The sequence below is a fragment of the Arachis hypogaea genome, chromosome 2, assembly GCF_003086295.3.
Source record: "Arachis hypogaea cultivar Tifrunner chromosome 2, arahy.Tifrunner.gnm2.J5K5, whole genome shotgun sequence".
Classification (NCBI taxonomy): domain Eukaryota; kingdom Viridiplantae; phylum Streptophyta; class Magnoliopsida; order Fabales; family Fabaceae; genus Arachis; species Arachis hypogaea.
The window spans coordinates 86457326-86482849 of record NC_092037.1 but is presented as its reverse complement, the minus strand read 5'-3'; the positions used below and the strand labels follow the sequence as shown (position 1 = coordinate 86482849).

Sequence of the window (25524 nt, the reverse complement as noted above, 5' to 3'; positions counted from 1 at the left end):
GAATCAAAGACGAATCCCCCAGAAATTTCTTAGTCTCAAGATGAGGAGGTTCCCCCCAAATATCCTCCAAAGCAGTAACAAAGGCCTGCTCGACCTCATCTAGCATCTCTCAGGTATACCTAGACATAACTACATTTCTCTGCCACTCTAAGGGAAAACGAGGCTCGTCATTCTCATCCAGGAAGAAAGGGCGAGCTCCTTCAACAGCTCGGATCTTGAAAAAGTAATTCTTAAAATCGCGGAAAGACTCATCATACATGGAGAAGACTTTATGCCCTTGGGCCGACCTAAAAGAAATTCAAGAAGATTTCTTTTTGGTAGTCTCAGGTTTGGTCAACACAAACAAATACAGAAAAAGAGTCAAAGAGGGCTTAATGCCGACTTCATAACAAACCATCTGAAAAATCTTAATAAAACCCCAAGAATTCGGGTGAAGCTGAGATGAGGCCACGTTACAAGACCACAACAACTCGGTCTCAAAAGAAGAAAAAGGAAGAGTAACATCCATCTGGCTAAAAAAGAAATCATATGCATAGAAGAAAGGACGCTCCCCCTGGGTCAAAGTAGGAAAGCAGACCCGGTCATTAGAGTCAGGTGCTACCAACTCATAATTGCATTCTTGATTCTCACTACTACATATCCGATGGTATTTTCTAAGTGCCGCACAGAACTCCGAATTAGCCAGAGATACACATAATAGCACAAGGGAGTCCAACCAGTCAGACATCCCATCGGGAACTTTAGAAGACGCCTCGACAATATTTTTGCGAGAAGACATGGTTAACTAGTCCTACAAGAAGAAAAGAAGATTGGATTACTCAAAAAATACCTCGGACACTAATTGAATAACTCGGGCATAAACGGAGGCAACAAACGGAGGAAACTCACAAAACTAAAGCATATAGGTGACAGAGAAACCAGGAAAAGCAAGAAAAGGAAACCCCAGGACCCAACCCAAAAGGTTCCAGGGGCATCCTTTGGAGGCAGAAAGAAGATTCAGGGAAGCCAACAAAGCCTACATCTTTTCACATCCCAACAAAAGTCAAAAGAAAGTCATCAAAAACCATCATCTTTATTGAAGAGCAGTCATCAACCAGTATAGCAAAATCATCAACGAAGCAAACAAGTTATCAAGGGAGCAACCTTTTTTGAAACAGCAGTACGGAAATCAACCCTAAAAGGAAGCCAGAACCAGGAAAATCACCCAAAGCATACATAAGGATGAAAGAAGACCAGGAAACAGGCATCACAGCAATAAACCAAGCACATAAACAAGAAAAAGGTTAAAAACTTTCCAAACGTACAAAATTAGAGCGTCATCAAAGAAATCAAAAACAAAAGTAGCAGAAATAAAAAGGTGAAGAGAAAAGAAAAGCCAACCTAGAAGAAGGAAAAAAACATTGAAAAAGAGCAAGCGGAGATTCGACCACAAAGCGGAAGCACCAAGCGAATGCCAAAGCGTTACAAGAGAGAAAACGAGAAATACAGAACAGGAAACGGCGAAAAAGAAGGGAAGTTATAGGAAAAGGAAAACCGTCTCTTGGATACAAAATTTGAATAAAGGAAACCAAGAGAAACGAGGCATTAAAACCAATTAATGAGGGCATTAAAACCCTCGCACATTCCAAGGCTAGGGCACTAAACGCAGAAGCGCGCGCTTTCAGAGGAAACGAAACAGAAACGTTCCGCATTTAAAAGAAGGAGAACTCTACAAAAAGAAATCGACAAAATGCTCGAGTTCGGCTTCACCAAAGAAGGATCGAAGTCCTAAAACTAAAGACTCGACCTCAAAGAAAAGACCGAGCTCGAGCAGAGGCACTGTTCATACCCTGGGTCGAGCCGTCCGACTCGGGATGTTCTACAGACAAAGCGACCGACCTCTTCAGGTCCAGATGACCCAACCTATTCTCAAAGAGTTCGGCCAAGTCACAGGAAAGCCCAACAAAGGGTCCAAATAGAGGAACAAGTCCCAAATCCAAGGGCGGCCCAAAGCCCGTAGAGATAAAGGCGATTCCCGTGAAGATAAGATGACCTCACTTGAAAGATAAGATAAGATAACTAACTTATCTTACCTAAGAAGATCATTCTACGCCATTATAAATACACTGGAGCACCCAGGTATAACTCACACTCTGATTCTACTCAATACATGCTTAATACCCTTGCTAACTTAAGTATCGGAGTCCCTTGCAGGTACCCCCACCCTCCGGGGACGAAGGATCAGCACCATCACCAAGTCCAACAAGTCGGGCACGACAGCTCCAGCCCTCACAGAAGATCTCATCCGAGATCGGCCTACAGTTTCAGGTAACCCTCGGAACAGGAACCACGTTATATATAAATCGAACTCCCTTGTTTCAATTTACTATGGCTGATCATAGGTTAAATCGACAATGACGATATCGATTAACTATGGGTGAGTTCAAAATCATGTGCTCCCCTGATAAATCGAAGCTGTCTGTCATATCATATCTCACATAACCCTAACATTCATACTCTCTTTCTTCACCTTCACAGTTTTCTTTTCCATCTTTTCCTTCCTCCTCTTTAACTCCAAGATTAAGCCATGGTGTAATTGTCACATATGTCACACCTACCTCAACATGTCATAGACTACACACTTCCTAAGTTTTTGTGACTGATATATCCACCTCCTCTGCACTTCACCCACCAAAAGCATCCACTTCCACGTCTTCGATAACATCACCTCCAACCCCGACAACGTCCACGACATCCTCAAGACCAAGTTCCACGACTTCTCCAAGGGCACGCCTTTCTCCACTCTCCGCCAAGCGATATAGATTGTTGGACATTAGGACATCATGAGAAGATTCTCCTTCAACATCATATGCAAATTCTCATTTGAAATAGACACCGAGTTCTTCATTCCTTCTTTCCCGGAGTCCAAGTTGGCAGACAGCTTCGACCTCGCATCCAAGCTATCAATACAACAAGCAATGTCGCCGTTGCCGCTCATATGAAAACTGAAGCGATTACTGAACATTAGTTCGGAGAAGAAGCTGAAGGAAGCGATCGGAGTGGTAGACAATGTGGTCATGGAGATGCTAGGGTAGAGGAGGAGGGAGATGGCAACGACGACGACGGGTATTAACGGAGTAAAAGACCTAAGTGACTGACGGAGTTAATTGTTAGGGACCAATCGAATAATTAATTTTAGTTAGGGACTAAAGTGTCTAATTTAAAATTCTTTGATGACTAAAATAGGTATATACTCTTTATTTTTTTAAATTTTAAAAATAAAAACAGCGTTGTCGTTTTGTTATTTTAGCGAATTTAAAAGAATTGTTGCGGTGCCCCACAGTTTAGTACAATATATAATGTGAAGATAACACCTAACTGAACTCAATATTAAAAAAAAAAGTTGATACTTTTTGAACAATATAGATTTTTTAAAATTTTTTTACAAATTCACATACCTTTCTAAAAATTTTTAGAATGCATGGACCTAGTTATAAATTTTAAGAAAATGATGAGAATTAATAAAATAATTTAACTTAAATGATAAAATTAATTATATATTTTATAAAAAAATAATCGAACACTAAAATATTTTTAAAATATAATTAATATAATTATTTCAACCGCACAAAATATTTTTAAATTAAAATGAATTTAATTCTAGCATTTAAATTTTCTTATGTTTAATTAAAATACATTGTAATTTAATAAATTTTTAACAGTTCATCGTTTTCATAATTTAAGTACGATTTTGGTCCTAAAGTTTAGCGACAGAATCGATTTCGTCCCTCTTCTAATTTTGGATTTAAAATCGTCCTTAACATTTTTTTTCGTATTAAAATCGTCCTTTTAATTTTTTTGGACAAAAATACCCTCATTACTACCAACATAATTACTTCGTCCACCACCACTACCACCACCACGAACACCTCTGCCACAACCTCCACCAACAGCACCACCAGCACCACCACCAACGCCGCCGCCATCCCCCTCCCACCTAAACCTCTTCCCCCTCCCCCACCCCCACCCCTCCCTGCCTCCCCTCCCCCTCCCCGTTTTCCCTTCCCCGCACCCCATCCCCACCCCACGTCACCCCCCTCCCCGTCTTCCCTTCCCAGCACCCCCACCCCCACCCCGCGTCACCCCCCCTCCCTGTCTTCCCTTCCCAGCACCCCCACCCCGCGTCACCTCTCCGCGTCACCTCCCCCTCCCCGTTTTCCCTTCCCCCACCCCCACCCCTCCCCCTCCTCATCTTCCCCTTCCCCCCACCCTGCGTCCCCTCCCCCTCCCCGTCTCTCCTTTCCCCAAATCAATAAATCAGAAACAGAAAGCAACAATAATATTCCACAAATCAGCAACAACAACAATAATAATAATAATAATAATAATAATAATAATAATAATAATAATAAGGGAAGAAGAAGATGCGGCAACGGCGGTGAGGTCGGCAGAGGCGGAGGCGAGGCAGAGGCAGAGGCGACAGACAGAGGTGGAGGCGAGGCAGAGGTAGAGGCGGCAGTGGAGTCGGCGAGCCGGCGCCGTCCCCCTCCCCCCCTTTCCCCTCCCCTCCCCCCTTCGTATACCCTTTGTCTCCCTCCCCCAACAAAACGCGTTTTTTTTTTTAATTATATATTTTTTATTAAAGTTAAAGTAAGGGTAAATTTGGAATAAATTAAAAAATTTTATTAAAAAGGACGATTTTAAAATGAAATGCAACATTAAAGACGGTTTTAAGTCGAAAATTACATCAGGAACGGTTTCGATTCTGGCGCTAAACTTTAGGGACCAAAACAGTACTTACCTCTTATTTTTATTTGAGAAAAATAAAATAGATCCTGTCTTAGGGTTTTGCTGAAATAAACGGCACCGTTTCCTTCATTCTTACAATCTTCTTACCTCTTTCATATTTCTGGCTTAGCCACTTTTTTGTTTCCTTCAATCAACGATTGGCACCTTACCTTCTTCACCAGCGCGCCTAGTCTCCTTTGATCTCTGTTCTTCCATTTCCTTTCGCCCTTTCTACTCTCCAAGGTTTCTTCCTCTCTTCTCTCTTTCAACTTCTTCTTCACATGTTTGCTCTTACTTCTCTTTGTTTCTTATTCCCACTATGTTATCATTCTACTAGATCTTTTTTCTTTTCTTCTTTAATGAATCAATGCTTTGAATAACTGAAACCCAATGGCTTAAAGTTTCCCCCTTTGTTGTTCTTGAATACTCATTTTGGTGCTTCAACAATATTCCATGTAGCATGCCCATTTCTTGATATGTGAACATGTATTGATTCAGTAGAAGAAACCATGTGACATGTACTTGATTCTTGATCTTATATTTCGTACCTTCCTTGTGATTTCAAGTACTCAGGTTTTGCTTTCTTCTTGCAGCTGTAGTTCTGGAACCAGCATTTTCCAACTATGGCGCTTCATGGAACCATCTTCATCAATGTGAGCTACCATTTTTCTTGTTTCACTTATATCACAATTTCCAAAAATATATATAGAATTGAGAAGTTCTATGATGTAACATGTAAGTTTCCAGATGAATTTTAACAGATAAGATCACTAGGGATGAGTTGAACATTAAATTGAATAAATTTTCATGATTGATTGAAGATTGAATTAAACTGCTTAGGGTTTAGGCCCTAAACCCTAAATTAAACTGAATGAACAGGAACTTTTGGCAAAATTTAAGCATCTTCAATGATATGGGCATTTGACCTTGTTTTAAATTAAGATGGCCTTCTGTGAATATTGTTGAAGAAAATTTGAATGATAAGTTGCTGAGGATTGAGCATAAAGTCACATTTTCCCCTCATCCCCTGAAATTATTATAATTTTCTCATCTTTTTCTGTTTTAAGAAAAAAATTTCTTGTTTCATAACACTTGATTTGTAATTTTGTATGCAGGGTCTTTCTTCTAATACAATCAAGGAATTTAATTTCTTACCGGGTTCATTCATCAATAACTTTCAGAAGCTTCATTATGTTTCTCTTCCTTCCTCTAATCCAGTTAGATTAGTTTTTGGCAAAAGTTTTGGAAGAAGTGACCAACTGTGTCTTCTGCCTGCCACTCAATGGCCAAACTTGCAAAAGCAAGGATACAGTAAATATCTTTGCTTGAAACCTTAGTTAAGAATTTATTGCGTATGCATTGATAGTTTAGAAAAGTTTTACGCAATCATCTAATTAGCGTTTATATGACCTAAAAAAGAGTTTTACGCAATCATCCAATTAGCGTTATAAGACCTTTTAGGTGGTGAAGTGGCAAAAATGATTGTATATCTACATAAAAACTTTTTTTAAAAGTGGAAATGAGAATTGGTGGGACATTTTTTTTTCGATAATATCATGATTAGTGTGTAGTCTCTATGTTGTTGACCAGTGTCTTTTTGGTTATATCTTGACTTTAATTGAGTTCAGATTTCTGTGTCTACAACCCCAAGTTTCTTTAGTCCTTGTTTTGCAGATTGTAGCTATGCATTAATATGTGCCTGTGTTTTCTATCAGGGAGGCAACAAAGAGTCAAAAGTGAAGACTCAGAGAGCATCTTGAGTAGTGAGAATATCGCATTGGATGAACAAACTTTGGAGGAGGAGTTACGGAATGCCATTGCGGAAGAGAACTATGCTAAAGCAGCAAAAATAAGGGATACGCTCAAAAACCTCCAAAAAGATAGCAAGACAACAATATTCGGCATAAACAGCCGGTTTTATGAGTCGTTCAGAACTGGGGACCTGGCAGCAATGCAAGCCCTGTGGTCAAAGAAAGACGAGGTGTGCTGTGTTCACCCTGGTTTAAAAGGGATATCTGGTTATGATGATGTTATTGAGAGCTGGAATTTGGTTTGGGCAAACTATGAATTTCCACTAGAAATTAGGCTAGAAGACATCAAGGTTCATGCTAGAGGGGATATGGGGTATGTTACTTGCATGGAATTTGTCAAGACAAAAGGAGGAAGATGGGGAGGGCAATTTGTAACCAATGTGTTCGAGAAGATTGATGGCCAGTGGTATATTTGTATCCATCATGCTTCCCCAATAGACTTATGAATGAATACTTGGATATAGATATGAAGTTGCCTTTGTTCCCTCATATATAGTTCACATCACACTTTCTAATTTTCTGTGACTCTATCAATTTCTGTTTTGGGTTGTGCTGAAAGCTTCAAGTCTTCAACCATCTCCAAAATGTCCATTATAAGTTTCGTAACTTCACTGCTCAAATAGTAATCTTTGAAAACTGTGGTACATGCATGAATGAATTTGTTAAGTTGTCCCTAGTCTTTAATACAAATAATGTTCATGCATAGGATGGAGTTAAACAAATAAATAATAATGTATGATAAGTATTTGCTTTATTTATAAGCTCTTACACCTCATGTTTTATAAGTTTCATTGTCGCAGAATATTTCTGACGTATTTCTGCAAATTTGAGATACAATTTTACGTTGCGGGTTATAAACTTATATTGCTCTCGTTGCATATCATGAACGGAATGAAATGAAATGAACTACCTCATGCAAAAAATCAACATAATTTATGATTCAACAAATACTTCTAACTTTGATTTATCCTCACTCATGGCAGTAGAATATCTGTCTGTGGGTATGTTTATGGGGGCTAAAAATGTGATTAATTTTCATAAGTGAATTTATATGTTGATTTATACATCAAACTCGTACATAAAACTTCCCTTGACAATTTCACTTCCAAGCATATTAGACTGCTTTTGTAGTTCATACTGCAGAGGATAAACCCTGCCGGTTTCATTTATTGAAGGTTTGCTTTGTACAAAGATGCTGATGTTGCAGCGGTTTCTTTTGTACAATGAATAAAAAGAGCACAATGAGCATAACCATATCTGCAACAACATGTTCTCTGGTGAAAGGAGTAATGCTATACCAGATTGCATGTATGAAAAGGGTAGAAAGAAAAAAGTTTGGAGGGGCTAGAGAAATGTGTTAAAGTGCATTAAATTGCTACTCTTCTCAGCTACTTGTAGATCATTAAAAGCTAACTATAAACCGGGAGAAAAAATAGATAAATAAAAAAAGAAAAAACCCTCATCAAATCAAACTCTTCCTACAGGAGAGAGTGGTGGAATTGGAGTGTACTTTAAGGGTGCTTTTCCTTGAGGCCTGTTGTTGTTCTTGGAACTAGGTTCCTTAAGGTTATCTTCAAGCATGCTACCCATTTCCAAAAAGCTTGGAAGTTTCTGGCAGCTCAAAACGGCAACAGCGATGAAGAATGCCTGTAAATAAGTGACTGATGAATGGAACTCAACTGAGTAGAATCCATCCTTCACCGGTGACAAGGTGAAAATGGGTGTGTCTTGCTTATCTCCTTCCTGAGAGTTATGACAGGTATGCTATGAGAAATTGTTATCTAGTACAACAATCCAGATCATAATATAGAGAAATTTTCTTGGTTCACTTTGAAATATATATATATATATATATATATATATATATATATATATATATATATATATATATATATATATCATCCTTGCATTTCAAAGTGCCATTTATTTACAAAGTTATATCTTTATTCCCCAGTCTCCGCACATTCCAAGTAGAATAAACAATGAAACATCTACACTCTAAATTTGTTACTAAATAAGAGAATGTTGACCAGCAGTTTTGTAATCATTTCTTGATTTTACGCCTTTTTTCTTTTTAATTAGTGTGACAATGACTAAATTGACATATATAATAAGTGTGGAAGCTGTACCTCGGCATAAAGTTGAAAACAGTCATGGAAAGGTTTTGGAAATTTCGGAATGTCTGAACTTTGCTGCTTCTGGTTAGAGAGGACGAGCAGTTTGCAACCAATGTCCCAACCCCCACAATCACATGAACCACCAGTTCTCCACCGAAATATCAATGGTGACGGTTCACCTTTGTTTGGTGATCCATGAACACCACCTGGGAGTATAACTTTGGTGGTACACACGTCATTTTCTCCTGAACTGCTGCACAAGCATCTTTCATTGGACAAGCACCTTAAGCATCCATGTTTCAGCAAATCAGTATCACTATGCATTGCTTCATTGCTCGTGTTTTCCCAAGGTGTCTCAATGACAACGGCCGCAATCTCGCTGCTCTGAACGAGCTTTGGCTGTCCATGTTCCGTCTGGGCGATGAGGACATATTCTTTAACCATTCGCTGCCTGTCAGAGTTCTGATCGATTGGCTTGGTGATTTTAGAGCTGGAAAACTTCATCTGAGCAATGCAATTGTAGGCATAACCGGAGCTTTTTCCTTTGCTACCATGACTCATCCATCCAACGCTCTTTTTCTTGATTTCATTGACAAGGTAGAATGTAAAATATGTGTCCCAATCATCCTTCTCCAGTGGTGACAAACTTCTCCTGGTAGCAGCAAAAATATTTTTCTCATTGTTGAGCACAAATTTAAACAGAGGTAGTCCATTTTTCATTGTAAGCTGCAAAAGGCCACGAACCATTGATCCCTTGCTTCTTTCAGAAGGCTGTAGTTCATCAACTCTTAATGCCGCGAAGCTAACTGAATTCATGCTTCCCTTTTGTGTCTGACTGCTTTCAGCAGAATGGTGTATACTTGATGCCTTGTGCCTCAGTATAGGGTCTAATAACCTCCGCAAGGGGCTAGGGTTGGTCCGGGTACTACTTGCCTTCTCTTTGCCAGGATTATCCCAACGAATGGAACATTCAGGCGTGACTGGACCAGACTTCGCACCAACATAATTAGCACTAGATCGTGGAAGTGTAGGAGGCTCTTTGAAGCTGAAACTTCTTCCGATCCGACTTAAGCTGAAGCTAAACCGGCGACTGTGGGATATATTCCTGCCCCTCCGGCTGGATGAAGTCAGCTCTGCCGATTCTTGGTTCAGTGGTTCCTTTATATTACTTAAAACGCTCTGATTTCTTTGGTTGGTGCCAAACAAATCAGCATCGGAGTAAGCTCCTAATGAACGACGTTTAGAAATCCTATTGGCATAAACAGGTGTCTCAGACACAACAGAAGAACAATCCATATCCAGACTAGCACCAATGCTGCGTCTAACTCTTTCCAAAGAAGTAAACTCAACCCCGGAACTGAGCGTACTTGAACGAGGGATTTCAGGACATACATCTTCAGCACAAACCTGTTCAGGAAGAGAAACATATGACGAACTACTCTGGCTAGATTCTGAACGCTTTTCATCAGAAGATGATCTTAACTCAGAAAGCCGGAAATCATGGCAATGTTTGTGACCGTTGTTGGAATCTGACTGCTGCAACTGATCCACCTTTTTCCCAATTTCCCTGCTGCTTGAATTCACTTTCTTAGATCTTAAAGAGACCTCTTTGTTCTTTGATATTACTGCTGGCTGTCCGATATCAGAGCTTAACTTATGATGTCTTTCCTTTTTATTGCGGCTATACTCTTGCCAGCTGTTTGTATTCTGCTGAGAAATTTCTTTCGGAACATGTGAGACCCCATGGTGCCGCCTTGAATTTGAAGTGGAATTTCCATCTTGTAAAGTTCTTTTACTATGATCATTCCTCTTCCGCCTCTCAAGCGATACATCTGAATGAGTTTTGCTTAAGGACTCAAATGCCAAGGGTGCCATTCTCTTCTCATCAGTGCACTTAGTTTTGCTTCTAGAAGATCCAGATTGTCGGCCATCCGGAAAGAGAAGTTTAGAATTTCCCGGAAGGCATTCCCTATTCTTTTTAGATGGCCTGGTTCTTGAGGAAGAAGCCAAACCCTTTTTCTCATCATTTTTTTCCCTGAAACTGACACTCCTAGTAGACAATTTTGTAACTGCTCTTGATGATGATTCACTGCTACTGAATGCTGCAAAGTTGCTAGACAGAACTGGGATATGGTTGTGGTTGTGGTTCCATTTCTCGAGCCGAGACCAATCTAGAACGCCAACATTGAAGGCCTTCTCCTGGGACTTGTGTCCTCTATCAGGTTGCAGGAGATAACCTGGCAAATTCGACATGTGCTTGACAAGCTCATCGCTATCAGTTGCATTTCTCTTAAAGCTCCCTCGATTCTCAATCTTCCACTCTGCATCCTTCTTCGCTTTATGCCTCATATCAAGGTGTTCTGCACCAATGCTGCTCTTCAATTTCAATTTATCCTCATCCTTCGGAATTCGACTTGTTTGGGGCAACGCGGAACTTTCTTTTGTGGTCTTCAAGCTGCTATGCCGTTTTGAGCTGAACTTTCTTAGCTCCAAACCAAATACCATGTCCTCAGAAGGTTTCAACAACTCATCACTTCGCTTTTCACTGAATTGCATCGCACAAACATAAAATCAAATTTTCACCACTCACAATTCTATGCTGCAAACTAGTTCCTCACTTAATATATGGCAGTTATCTGTCAAAGAAAATTTCACAAGTGAATCAGTTCCAAAGCATATGAAATTTATGGTAAAAAAATTAAAATGCTTAACAGTCTACTAAAGTTGTGGACCTAACAATCATATCACTGGATTAGCAGAACAATCTACAACATGTCTCTTAAATTAAATTGCATTTATTAACATCAATAAAGTTCATACTTCATATCTCAAGAGAAAAAAGAAACAAAAATCAGGGTTAGGACACAAGCCATGACATACTGAACTAAATTACTAATCTTTGAAGATGAGAAAAAACAAAAATGCAAATCAAATTTAAGGGAGGTACTTTGTTTTTTTCTACCAAACACAGAATGATAGAGTAATGGGGATCCAGATAACATTGAAACATGAATTGAAGCCACGTGAAATTGGAAACACAATTGAATGCATTGTTTCACACTAAAGGAGATGCACATAGACTTGCTAAAAACTTGTAGCATTCAATGAACAATTTTAATGAATGATGATGGATTGCAACTCCTCCCCATTCCCCAAGACAGTGACAAGTGTAGTTGAGAGTTGACTTAAAAGTCCCAATAAACCATTCATTCATCCCACACAAAAAAAAGTTTTTTTTTTCTTATTTTTTTTTTCTCCTTCCAAATTTGTTGCAATACAAAGATAAGAAGACAACAGAAAAGAGAAAACACATACCTAATAGAGAAAATCAACAACGATGTAAAACAGAACCATACATCATATCATAATATTAGGGGGAAAAGAGGGTTTTGGCATAATTGAATTCAGAAAGTGAGTAGAAAAATGAACAAAAACTTGAAATAAAATAAAATCAGAAAATTAATACAAAAGTTAGAGCTCTGTTTGGCTTCCGAGAAAGATTGTAACGAGAATTTATTTTTTTTTAAGGAAAAAAAAATCCTTCTACATGGAAAAACAATTGAAGCGAAACCTACATTCATAATCAAAGAAAAGAACACAAAATCACAATTATCAATTCGTTTCCTTTCAACCCAAGAGTCATTTTTTTTCCTCCTTCCACACTTCCTTCAAATAAAACAAGTAGAAAACAGACAGTGATAAAAAAAATAGTAAAATATAGCATCCAAACACGACAGTAACAGTTTTCTTGTCAAAAAAAAAAAACAACTTACCAAGAGTATAAAAAGAAAGAATGGAAAGAGAGAAAGGAAGAAAGAGAAAGAATTGTGGTAATGGCGGCAATATTATGTGGAGAAAGATCCGAAACGTAACGGGAAATGGAGATTGGAAGTGAAGTGAACGTAGATTGGAAGCGAAGTAAAGAATTACTACTGAGAGAAAGAATGAATGAATGAATATGAGGACAGTGTTTTTTCTGAGGCAATCTAATCTTGTTTTGCTTCCATCATATCATCATCATTTTCGTTCTCTCTTCTCTGTTCATCTTCACATTTGTTCCTGTTTTGTTTTGTTTTTTTGGGTATTTCTAAAACTAGCCCAATAATAATTTTGTATGCATTGGACGCACCAATTTTTATAGATTATTAAATTTTATTAAATAAAAATTAAAACTTATTATAAAAAAGTATCGATATAAATTATAAATATAAGACATATATATATATAATATAATATTAAAAATAATATAAATAAATAAATAATAATATATAATATTTTAAAAATAATAATTATAATTTTTTGTTTTGATATAAATAAATTAAAACATATAAATATATATAAAAACATTTTTTATTTATTAATATTAATTATTATGCAATATTATTTTTAAAATATTTTATATTTACTTAAAAATAATTATATTATTCGTTAAAAAAAATAAAAAATATTATAATAGTTAATTTGGTTAAAAAAAATATTATTATATAATATAATTTTTCATCCAAATATTTATAAACGTGAATTTTATTTAAAATATATAATACATGAAAATGTTAATATTTTTATGTTTTCACACTTTTAAGTAAGCATTTTTTAATTCTTTTGTTTATACTCTTAAAACATAAAAATAAAAATAAATAACATTATTTTTATTTTTTAAATATAAATAAAATTTTATTTTTACAAAAAGCAAAATCTATAGAATGACGTGAAAATTTTATAATTATAATTAATATTTCTATATAATTATATATATTTTTATTTTCATTATTTTTTTTTACTTTACATAAAATCGATGTTTTCGTTATTACCACAAAGTAAAATTCAAAAAATTAAAACTAATTATCTAGCTATAATTTAATAAATAACTGATAACTCCATTAAAAAGGTTAAAAATATATTTATTTATTTTTTATTTGTTACAAATATTAGTCACCATGACTAATTTAAAAGCTATCAGAGAGATAAAAAAACTATTGCATACATATTTATAAAGTTTACAAATTAGTGTGTATATATGTAAAGATTTATAATCGTAAAGGTATTTATATATGTAATCTTTAGAAGTAAATTTTTACCTATGTTTTAGAAAAAAATAAAAATGATATTGTTTATTTTTATTTTTAAGAATATAAATAAAGAAATTTAGAAATGTTTGTTTAAAAGTGTAAAAAAAAATCAATATTTTTTATTTATTATATATAATATTTTAAAATATATATTAATATGAAATGATAACTTTGTGCACATTAAAAAATATATTATTATATATAATATTTTGAACAAAATGTATGTTTACAAATATTTAAATAAAAAATTATATTATATAATAATACTTTTTTAACAAAATTAACTATTACAATATTTTTAATTTTTTTAACGAATAATCTAATTATTTTTAATTAATATCAAATAACTTAATTATTTTATAACTAACAATAATAATACTACATAATAATTAATTTTAATAAATAAAAAATATTTTGTATGTATTTATATACTTTATATTTATTTATCTTAAAATAAAAATTATACTTATTATTTTTAAAATATTATATATTAAAATTTATTTATGTATATATGTATTAATATTTTTATATTTATAAATTTATTAATATTTTTTTTCTATAATATCTTATAATTTTTATTTAATAAAATTTAACTGTACATAAAAAATGATGCATCTAATAAGCACAAAATTATTTGATTCATTTTAAACGCACCCTTCTTTCTATATTAATCTGTGGCCGTTTTTAATTAAAATAAAATATTACTTAAAATATCTAAAAAGTTTTCAATCTTCAATAAGGGCTGATATGAAAATTAATCCCCCTATTTTAGAGGTTAAACAATGTGCATGCAATAATAAGAAATATGGATTAGTTAAAATAGTAAATTTTTAATTATAAATATTTTTGGTTTAAATATTAAAAAAGAAAAGAAATGAATATATATATATATAGTTAAAGATATCTTTTATTTGAAAATAAAAATATTATGTTAAATTTAATTTTTTTATATATTTAATTATTAGATAAGGCTTCCAAGAATTATTTATTCAATTTTTTTACTAAAATAGAAATAGAATTGAGATCAAACAAAATAAATATCACAAAACTAACAAAACATATAAATAAATTTTTAGAATTAAATACATTTAGTGATATCTACACCAAAAGAACAAAAACGCACTACGTCTAGTGATGCAAAATTATCATTTTTATTAAAGAATTTAACTTTAATACAACATTAATACAAAATAAAATTTTATATGTATCAAATTATGTATATTACATTAATAAAATAACTATTTTTATATTAATTATAAATATGATCAAAATAATAAATATAATTAAATAATTATAGAAAATATTTTACTATATCTGTACATTATAATTAAATTCTTTATTAAAAGGTTAACTAATAAGAGTACTATATTATAATAGAAATTTTTCAAGAAATAAAAAACAATTAATGCATGAAATAGAAGAAATTTGACTACTAGTAGTATTTACTAGCATGACAGCGAATGAGAGAGGGACTTGGCGCGCGCCAAACAGAGCCTTAAATTGAGTGGTAAGAAATAGTGTGAGAGTGAGTGAGAGAGCATTTCGTTTTCAAAGGAAACGGTGAAAAGAAAGAACAGTGGGTCCCACAGTGGAAGACTTGTTTGGCTAACGCGTATCCCGAAGTTGGGTCCCTCTATATCTGTGTGTGTGGGACTTTCCGAATGCGACACATTTGGCATTGCATTATTCTGACGAGAAAAAATGCAATAGTTTAAATTATTTTTTTATTATGAAGTTAATTCCCTAAACAAAATGATTAATTATTAATTAAAAACTATAACAAGCTAATTTCGCGGGAACGGCGATCCGGATAAACCGTCGCGCAAGCCGCAAAGTGCAGTGAAAATCGCATCACATGCCACAGTTACAATTAGTCAAATTACAAAATAGTAGAGTGGACTTGGTAAATCATTTGGAAATGAATTTAATTTAATTGTGTTTTTATATAACTTTCGTTCTTTTCTTCAAGTTCTTCTCTTCTCTTGAGTACAAATTTAATCATATTTAGTTAAAAATATTAGTATATATTTTTCACAATAGATTAAGTTCTTTTAAAGTAAAAAAATAAAATTATATCTTTAAATTAAAATAATAAAATTTATATATATTATAAATTAATGATAATTACTTTTTTATTTTTAATTTCTTTCACTTTAGAGAATCATTTGTCCTTGACAACAAGGATTTTTTTTTCCCCACTAATCAACTCTTTATTTAGTCAGACACCAAAAAAAATTATTTTGACGAAAAAAAATCAACTCTTTGTAATTTTTTTTTTATGAGGATAAGGAGATTTGAAGGTGGAATCTGTTAGGTGTGTATAGAAAAAATGATGTTATTTGAATTATCACTCATCGATAAAACTAACTCTTTGTATATGCACAATTAAAATCTTAAGTTAATTTCTAGAAATTTTTTATTGGTGAATAAATTTTCCCACTAATCAACTCTTTATAAATGCAAATTAAAATCTTAAGTTAATTTTCATAAATTTTTATTGGCGAATAATTTACAAATATTTTAAAGTTTAAACATTGTTGATAAGATTAGCTTAGAGATATGGCCTATACAATGGGGCTATCATTTTCTTAAACATAAGACTTTGGTGAATTAAAAAATATATATTTTAGATAAAGAATTGTGCTTATGTCACAAAAGCAGGCAAATAATCTATTAATCATGTTGGTTACGTGTATAAAAAACTCAATTATTACATTAATTATTTATATGAAATATCTATTAAAATATAAAATTTATATTAAAAATATATATACAAATATATTAACTGATTTTTAAAAAAAGTTTAGGAGATAGCAGTTTTATTAAAATTTGGCCAGTAGTATTTAACTAGTAAAAGTAAAGTGAGTGATCTCTTATCTTTTGATAAAATCTCACACCATTAAAATGACTAATTGATGGCTAAAAAAATCACAAAACTTGCTAACCCTTAGCACTCTTCGATTTTTAATATACATATGATATTTTATAATTGAAAATAACAATAAAGTCAGTTTAATCAATGGATGTACGTGTGAAAGGGAACTTAGAACTTACAATAGCATGATGAATGGGGCAAAGGGACACACCATTAGGAATAGAAAGAGACAACAAAGCCCCAAAAATTGAAAAGCTGATAACAAAAGTTGCTGGTAAGAGGGGGCTGAACTTCTACTCCTACTTCTAGTCCTATTCAATGATTCCTACAGAATCACTGGTGCTTCACTCTCGGTTTTGGTCTTTTGGAAGCCCTACAAATAATCATGAGCAAATTTTTTATTTTTTCTTTTGGAAGCCCTACTTGTTGGAATCTTAGAATTCACTATAGTCGTCTACCTCATTTCCTTTTAAGAATACTCACCCCATTTTTATCCCTTGTTGTCGTTCTTTGCACAGGTTTTTTTTTTTCCCAGTAATTTTTGAAAAATTTACATTTTTATATGTAGTATCATACCTTGTTTTTACTTTGTTCGTGGGACAGAAATAGGTCAGGTTTTATCGTTAAAAGACTATGTTTTATTATAGTTATTCAATCCGAATCTAGTTTTTGATCTGTTTAAAACTTGTTTAAATATGTAAGCTGACAATCTAAGGTAGCATGAAGTCTATTGACGAGCTTGTTAACCAAAAAAATAAATAAATAAATTTGGTTAAAATTTTAAATGAGTTTAAGATTTAACTAGAGGTATTCATGAATCGGATCTGATCCATATATCCGCGGTATTTATCCAAATTCGATTTGAAAATTGTGAATATGGATCCGATCTACAAGATTATTGGATCGGATTGCGAATATTGTATAGGTATCCGCATATCCGCGTATACGCAAAAATAAAAATAAAATAAATAAATGTTCTTTTTATGTTTTATTTCAACTAATAATTATCATATACGTTATATTATTTTAATTTATTATTAAAAAAGTATGTTTAATATTATTTTAAGAGTAGATATATTTAAAAGAATAGAAAAAATGAATTTAATTGATATTTTTAAAAAAAATAAGTTTCTAAAAATATTTTTATGTTTTGTGGATATATCCAATATCACTTGTTTTTGCAGATCGGATCGAATCAGATTCAGACTTAAAAACTGCAGATATTGGATCCGATCTGATTCGATAATTTTAGTGCGGATTGAATCAAAATTTCGACCATATCCGATCCGATTCACATTCACCTCTAGAACTAACAAGATACAAACAAATTTTTTTATATGTTTATTTTAAAGATTGGATAGATAATGATAAATAATAAAATTTTTAAATTTAAAGTTTAGAGTTCAAACTTCACTTACAACATTTTAGAAAATAATATATGTATGGTATGTTAGAAATTCTTAGAATTTCTTAACCCCAAAATCATTCATATTAAATCATTAAGAATGAAATACTTGAATAATGTGGAAGCGTACCCTAATTTGTGAGTATGATTGAAAGAGTTTAATTCTTTGATCTTTTTCAACCAAAGCCTTCTATATCCCTAATACGGCTGAATCGCAATTCTTCTGATGGAAAAAAGAGTTGCGGAGGCGGAGGCGGCTTTAGTATGTATTTGTGACCGAAACTCTGAAAACCCTATTTATATTTGAGCATGACACCCATTAAAGCCTAAAGTCCAAATAAAAATAAAACTCATTAACTTTTTTTTTCCTCCCAAATGAAAGCACTATTCTCTCTTCTAAATTTATTTTTAGAAAAATATCTTTATTATAATTATATTACAATTAGTATTTAATAAATAATGCATGATTATACTAATTTAGAAAAAATATCTTTATTATAATTACATAAAATAAATATTTAATGCATTATCAACTAATGAAAGTGAGGTGCTAATTTTTTATAAATTCATTTTCCCTCCAAAATGAAAACACCATTATCTCTTCTAAATTTATTTTAGAAAAATATATTTATTATAATTATATTACAATATATTACAATTAGTATTTAATGAATAATGCATGATTATACTAATTTAAAAAAATATCTTTATTTTAATTATATAAAATCAATATTTAATATATTATTAAACTAATTATAGATTAAGAATATTTTTAATCATTTTAATTATATTGATACAATTCTAATTCTATTCATTATGCAATAATTTTATTAGTGACAAGTTATTAGTTAATGATGATCCATTTATATTGATATCAATAATAATAATAATAATAATAATAATAATAATAATAATAATAATAATAATAATAATAATAATAATAATAATAATAATAGATATCAATAATTAAATGTTAAAATAATTATCAAATATTTTCTACCTAACTTCAATTAGTTAACAAATTAAATTTTAGTTGCTATGTTTTATTTTTTACATAATTATGTTAATTGTCAATAAATTTTTTATAATTATACATAAAATCAGTATTTAATATATAATTATGTTAATTGTCAATAATTTTAATTTTCAACCATTGTAATATAATTTTAAATTAATCGTAATTTCTGACAAGTTTGATATTGATATCTACCTTAAAAAATTAAAACAAAATCTATGATTCTAATCATGATAAAAATGAATATGATATGATAATGGCTTATTCAATTACGGCAAATAAATATATGATGTATAACGTAAATAATAAAAAATTAACTTAATAATAACTAATTTATATAATTATTTTTGTTCTAATAAAGGCCGTATATAGTATTTTTTTATGGTTCGTGAATCTAGATCTGATAGTCAACTTATTGTTTTTAATTTATTATTTTTTTGTGACTATTTCATAGAATAAGATTGTATTTTTATTTTTCATCAAAGTTAATCATTTTAAGGTATAATTTATAATTTTTTATATACTCATTCTATTATATTATTCTTTTGATAATTTATTGATTGTTCATACTCCAACTTATTCTTTTCGTCAATATTTCAGTGTGATTGTCTTTTGCTGCAATCGTTACATTACACCACATCCATCAAATACCATCTCAAGTTGTATTCACTGATTTGGGTTCTAATTACATGGATATCTAAGCGTCCAACGAAGGGCAGTAAACTCTATTTTACCGAATGATAGTTGGATATCTGCTCACATATTATGACCTACCTAATAGAAATGTGGGTAAAGTTAGTTTTCTTGGGAGGAGCTCAATTTTTGATTGAGAAATTGTTTCCACGGAGTTTTATAGGCCAAGTTCAAGTTTCATCCCCTCCATACTTTTTACATCTGCCCGAAAATTTTCGAAGTGGAGCACATAATGAGATTGAATTTCTTCAATTTAAGCTAAGTTTTAGTAAATTTGTGTCAAACTCAGAGATGCAATTTCAAAGATTAGTAATATATTCAAATTTCTTATTTTAACCTTTTCATAATTAAAATAATTTTATAACATATTGTGATTTTTTTCAGAAATTATCGGTCTTCTTTTGCATCAATGCAATGCCATTGAGGGGAATAAAGGTCAGCTTAGTTTCTCGGTGTGACAATTCTGTACCTTGTCGTATTGCATGGATAGCGGATGATAAAGCTTATTTAACAAAGGGAAGGTTTGAATTTGCACGAATTTTGAAATGTTCGAACTTATGATGTTGTTTCAATTAGTTGTTGTTACGAGAATGACTCTAATCTATACGTGTCTAAGGACTAAAATAGATTAAATATTATTTAATTAATTTAGTTATAATATTGGTATTTGATTAAATTAGTTTTAGATTAATTTAAATTTAAATTTAAATTGTTGCCTCAATTTATATATTACGACTATTCTTCTTTAATATGTAATTTTAAAATTTTTGAAGATGAAGTTTCTTTCTTTTTTCGATTTTTAAATTATTTTTATTTTTATTTTTATTTGCTCTCAGTATAACTAAAGAAAAAAATTAAGTTAAAAAAACTGCAAATAATAAATATTATTTTTAATATGACAATTATTTTAATTAATTATATAAAATTATTGTAAACAAATAATAAAATAATTAATAATTAGGTACGAATAAATCAATAATAATATTTATTAAAAATTTTACACCTCCAATAATATTTTTAGTTGTGTTTAAATTTTGATAATAAGTTTAACTTACTTATTTTATATAATGAATACATTGAAGATTATAATATTTTTTATAGAATACGAAATTTTTACTCTATATTATTTGACAATTATTTATTTATTTAATGTTATATCTTTTTTTCTCTTCTTTAACTATTTAGATAATATATATATATATATTGAGCAATTATCTCCATTGGATTAATAATAAAGGTTAATAAAACATAATTTTTAAGTTTTATTTAATTGTAGCAAGTATCTCCCTTAAAAATATTGCCTAATTATTACCTTGTACAATTCGAAATTTGGAGATACAAGTGGGTCAATTAAGTAAGAGGATACTCTCCAACACTCTTCCAAACAATACAAAAGTAAATAAAAAAAAGAGTGCAAGGCTCTTACTATAGACAAGGAGGATGAAACCAAGGAGGAGCAAGCTGCTGAGGATTTGAAGGAGGACAAGGTTCAAGAAGAGACTAAAAGTGCACTTGTACACGTCCCTTTAGAGAGAAAAGAGCCTAAATTACAACACTTTCTAGACGAACAAAAAGAGACCGGGGATGAGTAAATTGCTCAATTCTTGACAATCCTCAAGAAGTTACAAGTCAATATTTTTTTTGCTGAGGTGTTGAAAAAAAAAATCCCTGTATGGCCTGTTTAAAAAGTGTAATTTTTGAGAAGATGGCCCTGAAGGGAGATAAAACTGTGGTGCTGACCAAAGAGTACAGTGCTCTAGTACAAAAGAAGCTACTCCAAAAATTCCATGCACACCATCATCCACACCACATGCACCTTCCATAATTAGTTGCTACTTCAGGTCCTTGAGAGGTTCGACCAGCAAGACCGACGGATTGAGCAAATAGAGCGCTGTAACAAGCGATACAACTATTTGAAAGAGCTCCTTGTCAGCATTCACCCACCTCCAGAAGAGACCGATACCCCAGACTCCACTTCACATGACAGCATGGCGAGCCATGACGAGCCGAATAGTGGAAGTGATGCTCCCAACCCCACTTTGCTCATCACTGATGGCACGGAGGACCGTGCCAAACCCTAAGTATGGGGAGGTTGGTAACAGCCTTCCAAAGGTAACATCTCTCTCTCAACACTAATATTTTATTTTTCTTTTGTTAGATAGGATAACTTGCATGAGTAGTAGTTGCGTGCATTTAGGTACTACTTGGTTGAGTGATAAATTCTTTTTCAAGATAATATTTTATAGCATTTCACTAATTTGAATCAAAATTTTTGTTAAACTTGTTTGAAGATATTTAATTTAGAACATGGTTTTAGAACTCGAACACACAAAACTAGTGAGATGTTTGAGCCTACTTGTTTGGTTGCATTTTATCAACCAATGTTTTATTTTGGTGTGTGTTGTTCTCTCTAAAATTGTGATTTATATCTTGCTTGATTCTATATTTCCATGGTTTAATATATGCATACACGTATGTGATTGAGGCCTTATTTCACTATAACTCACATATCCATATGGCCTTACTCTATCATTACCCTTTGCAACCCATGTTGAGTCTATCTTACCCTATTTATTCTTTATTTTAGCACATCATTAACTCTAAGCGTAAAACAATAAATGTTTCTAATTTGAATCCTTGATTAGTTTAGACTAGTGAGGTGCACATGAATTAAATGTGGGAAAATTGAAATGGGAAATACATGTTTAAGGACTTGGGTATTTTATTTTCTTATGTGAAAATGTGAAAACAGTTTGAGCACTTGTTCATGCATCTAGCACATTAATTATATGCATTAATTCACTGAAAAAAAAGAGAAAAAAATATATGAATAATGAGAAAAGAGAAAAAGAAAAGAAAAGAGCAAATTAAAAAAGGGAGACAAAATGCCCCAAGGTTAATAAGTGAACTAATGCATATAACTTGACTTAAAAGATATCAAGGTGCATGAATTTGTGAAAAAAATAGTTAATGGATGGCTAGGTTTTGCATTGTAATGACTTAGAATGTCTTAGGTTATGTGAGAAGTTTAGGTTAATCAAGGATTCGGATTTTAGTCTACTTAACCAAATACATTCCTACCTTAACCCTAATCTCATTACAACCCTTGAAAAGACCTCTTGATATGTGTATTTGTGCATTAGTTGTGTTGATTGGTAGAAAAAAAAGCCTTAGAGAGCAAGATTAGTAGAGAACCGAGAGACTCGACCCTCAAACACTAGAGTGATTAGAGTGCATACACTTTCAGTGAGAATTCGATGCTCAATTCTGTGTTCCTGGCTTTCATGAGCTTTCTTCTTGTCAGTTTACTTATATCTTATTGCGTGATTTGAATTAGTGGAATTTATTTATGTTTGTCTTGGAGAATTTATTTACTTTTAACCAAGTAGGTAGAAGCATTTTAGCATGTAGTTACATTCATATAGATGGGTTGCATTGCCAGGTCTCACCTTTGTCTTCCATCACTCTTTTGATTTCTTTGAGCTTAGCATGAGAACATGCTAATGTTTAAGTGTGGGGAGATTGATAAACCACTATTTTATGGTTTATCTTGTTCTAAATTGAGTAGATTTTATCAATTATTCATACACTTATTCATGTAAACTGCATGGTTTTACAAATCCTTCCTAATTTTGTTCCATGATTGAAAACTTGCTTCCTAAGCCTTTAAATCGTTAATTTTTAATTCTCCTTTATTATCATTCGATGTCGTGATGTGTTTGTAAAGTATTTTCAGGTTTACAGGGCAGGAATAGCTTAAAGAATGAAGAGGGGGCATGTCAAAGTGGAAAGAATACAAGAAATAGATTAGAAGCGAGGAGCGACGCGCAAGCATGGCTAACGCGTGCGCACGAATTGGCACATTTCACAACGACGCGTATACATGAGCAACGCGTACGCGTAACAAGCGCAGAAGTCCAGCGACGTGTACGCGTGGCCGATGCGTACGCGTGACAGAGCGTCACGTGCTGCACATATCAGAACTCGTTGGCGGCGATTTTTGGACTGATTTGGATCTAGTTTCAAGTCCAAAAACGCAGACTAGAGGCAGGGGTATAGCTGAGACTGAGGACACACTTCACTTTAGTTTAGCTTTAGTTTTTTTGAATTCTAGAGAGAGAAACACTACTTCACTCTAAGGTTCTTTGATTTCTTAGCTTTTACTTTGGATTGGATATTGAGAGAGTTACTGTTACCTTCGATTGAAGTCGTCATCTCTATAATTTGCTTTTCTAATAACTCAATTACTCTTTTCTATTTAGTTGCCCTATGTTCATATTTGGATATTTTATTTTTGAACTCTATTAATGCAATGAATTATTTTTATATTTAATTTTATTACTTGTTTAATTCCTTTTAATCAATTATCAGTGCCAATTTTGATTTTTTTTAATTTAATTTTAATTACCATGTCTCTTATTTACTCCTTTTACATGTTTGTGAAAATGGCATTTATGTTAATGGAGTAGAGCTCCCAACTTGGCTTAGGAGTTGATTAATTGGAAACCCTTGAGTTGTAATACTCAAGTGTAATATGTAATTGAGAATTGCTGGCTAACTCAATTTTCACTGACTCTAGTCCTTCCTAGGAAGTGACTAGGACTTGTGAGTTAGAGTTAGTGCTACCCACTTAACCTTCCTTTGTAACTGCAAGAGGATAACTGAGTGGAAGTAATAAACTTTTACTATTGCACTTGGGGAAAGACAACAAGGGTAGAAATTCTAATTATCTCTCCTAACCAAGATCTCTTATTTCAAATACATAACATCTTTTGCTATTGTTCGCTGCTTTAATTTCTCGCCATTTATTTTTCCGTTCTCCACTTCAAAAATTGCACCGTATGTCAACTCTTTGGGAAACGACCTGGGAATTCTACTCCCAGTTATTTGATTTTAATTGTGACACAAATTAAATTGATAGTGGGAATTTTGTCGGTTAATACTGTACTTACAACACTTTTTTTTATTAGAAATTCTTAACCGACATTTTTCTATCCATCATGCTAACCAAGGAGTGCAGTGCTCTAGTACAAAAGAAGCTACCTCCAAAATACCGGATCCCGGAAGCTTCCTAATTCCCTGTACTATAAGGACCATTGCATTTGAGAAGGCACTATGCGACCTAGGATCAAGCATAAATTTGATACCTCTCTCTGTGATGAAGAAACTAGGGACCCAAGAGGTGCATCCCACAAGAATCTTACTAGATAGCAGACAAGTCCCTGAAGCGAGCATATGGAATGGTGGAGAATGTCCTTGTGAAGGTTGAGAACCTTTACCTTTCTGCAAACTTCGAGATACTTGACACTAGAGAGGACAAGAACGACTCCATCATCCTAGGAAGGCCATTTCTAGCTACTGGGAAGGCCTTGATAGATGTTGAGAAAGGAGAGTTGGTTCTGAGGTTATGGGAGGACCATATAATGTTTAAGATGCCCAACCATCACTCTCTCTCTAATAAAGGAGGTATTATAATATAGCACTTAGTGTTTCAACCTTCTCTCTCAGTGCAAACCCATACAGAATCCCCTGACATAAAACCTAAGTTTGGTGTTGGGCATTCACTACCAACCATTGAGGAAGGAGGCACCAAGAAGAAAGTACCCAAAGACTGGAGGAACAAGAAGATTCCAACTGAAGACTTCTCACCTGGCATAAGAGTAGTCTTCACAATAAGTCCAGTCATACCACACACTGTGAACTGGAATCTATCTTTGGAGCATGTTGAACTGATTCATAAGAGCACAGGAAGGAAGTTCACTATGAGGGGTG

The 25524-nt window shown here is 32.8% G+C and overlaps 2 protein-coding genes across 4 annotated transcripts; one reads left to right on the top strand and one right to left on the bottom strand.

Moving 5' to 3' along the window:
• The first annotated feature begins 4795 nt into the window (after nucleotides 1–4795).
• Nucleotides 4796–7067, top strand: LOC112749017 (uncharacterized). The gene is made up of 4 exons (XM_025797279.3): nucleotides 4796–5010; nucleotides 5361–5420; nucleotides 5883–6078; nucleotides 6483–7067. The coding sequence occupies exons 2-4, from the start codon at nucleotides 5391–5393 to the stop codon at nucleotides 7022–7024; spliced, it is 768 nt and encodes a 255-aa protein (XP_025653064.1). The 5' UTR covers nucleotides 4796–5010; nucleotides 5361–5390; the 3' UTR covers nucleotides 7025–7067.
• Nucleotides 7068–7701: 634 nt separating this feature from the next.
• On the bottom strand, nucleotides 7702–12825 carry LOC112749009 (uncharacterized). Of its 3 annotated transcripts, none has more exons than XM_025797271.3 (3): nucleotides 12469–12825; nucleotides 8708–11331; nucleotides 7702–8321 (listed from the first exon to the last, which is right to left on the bottom strand). In XM_025797271.3, the coding sequence occupies exons 2-3, from the start codon at nucleotides 11249–11251 to the stop codon at nucleotides 8046–8048; spliced, it is 2820 nt and encodes a 939-aa protein (XP_025653056.1). In that variant the 5' UTR covers nucleotides 11252–11331; nucleotides 12469–12825; the 3' UTR covers nucleotides 7702–8045. The 3 variants fall into 3 exon arrangements, with proteins under 3 accessions (XP_025653056.1, XP_072075298.1, XP_025653058.1); XM_072219197.1 differs by having other exon boundaries at nucleotides 11643–12676; XM_025797273.3 differs by lacking the exon at nucleotides 12469–12825 and adding an exon at nucleotides 12271–12448.
• Nucleotides 12826–25524: the final 12699 nt, after the last annotated feature.

What these genes read in the sequence shown, in the direction of transcription:
- LOC112749017 (XM_025797279.3), top strand. Translation starts at nt 5,391, where the DNA reads ATGGCGCTTCATGGAACCATCTTCATCAAT. An exon ending in ATGGAACCATCTTCATCAAT is followed by an intron (nt 5,421 to 5,882) that starts GTGAGCTACCAT and finishes TTTTGTATGCAG; the next exon opens with GGTCTTTCTTCTAATACAAT. An exon ending in CTTGCAAAAGCAAGGATACA is followed by an intron (nt 6,079 to 6,482) that starts GTAAATATCTTT and finishes GTTTTCTATCAG; the next exon opens with GGAGGCAACAAAGAGTCAAA.
- LOC112749009 (XM_025797271.3), bottom strand. Translation starts at nt 11,251, where the DNA reads ATGCAATTCAGTGAAAAGCGAAGTGATGAGTTGTTGAAACCTTCTGAG. An exon ending in GTTTTCAACTTTATGCCGAG is followed by an intron (nt 8,322 to 8,707) that starts GTACAGCTTCCA and finishes CATAACTCTCAG; the next exon opens with GAAGGAGATAAGCAAGACAC.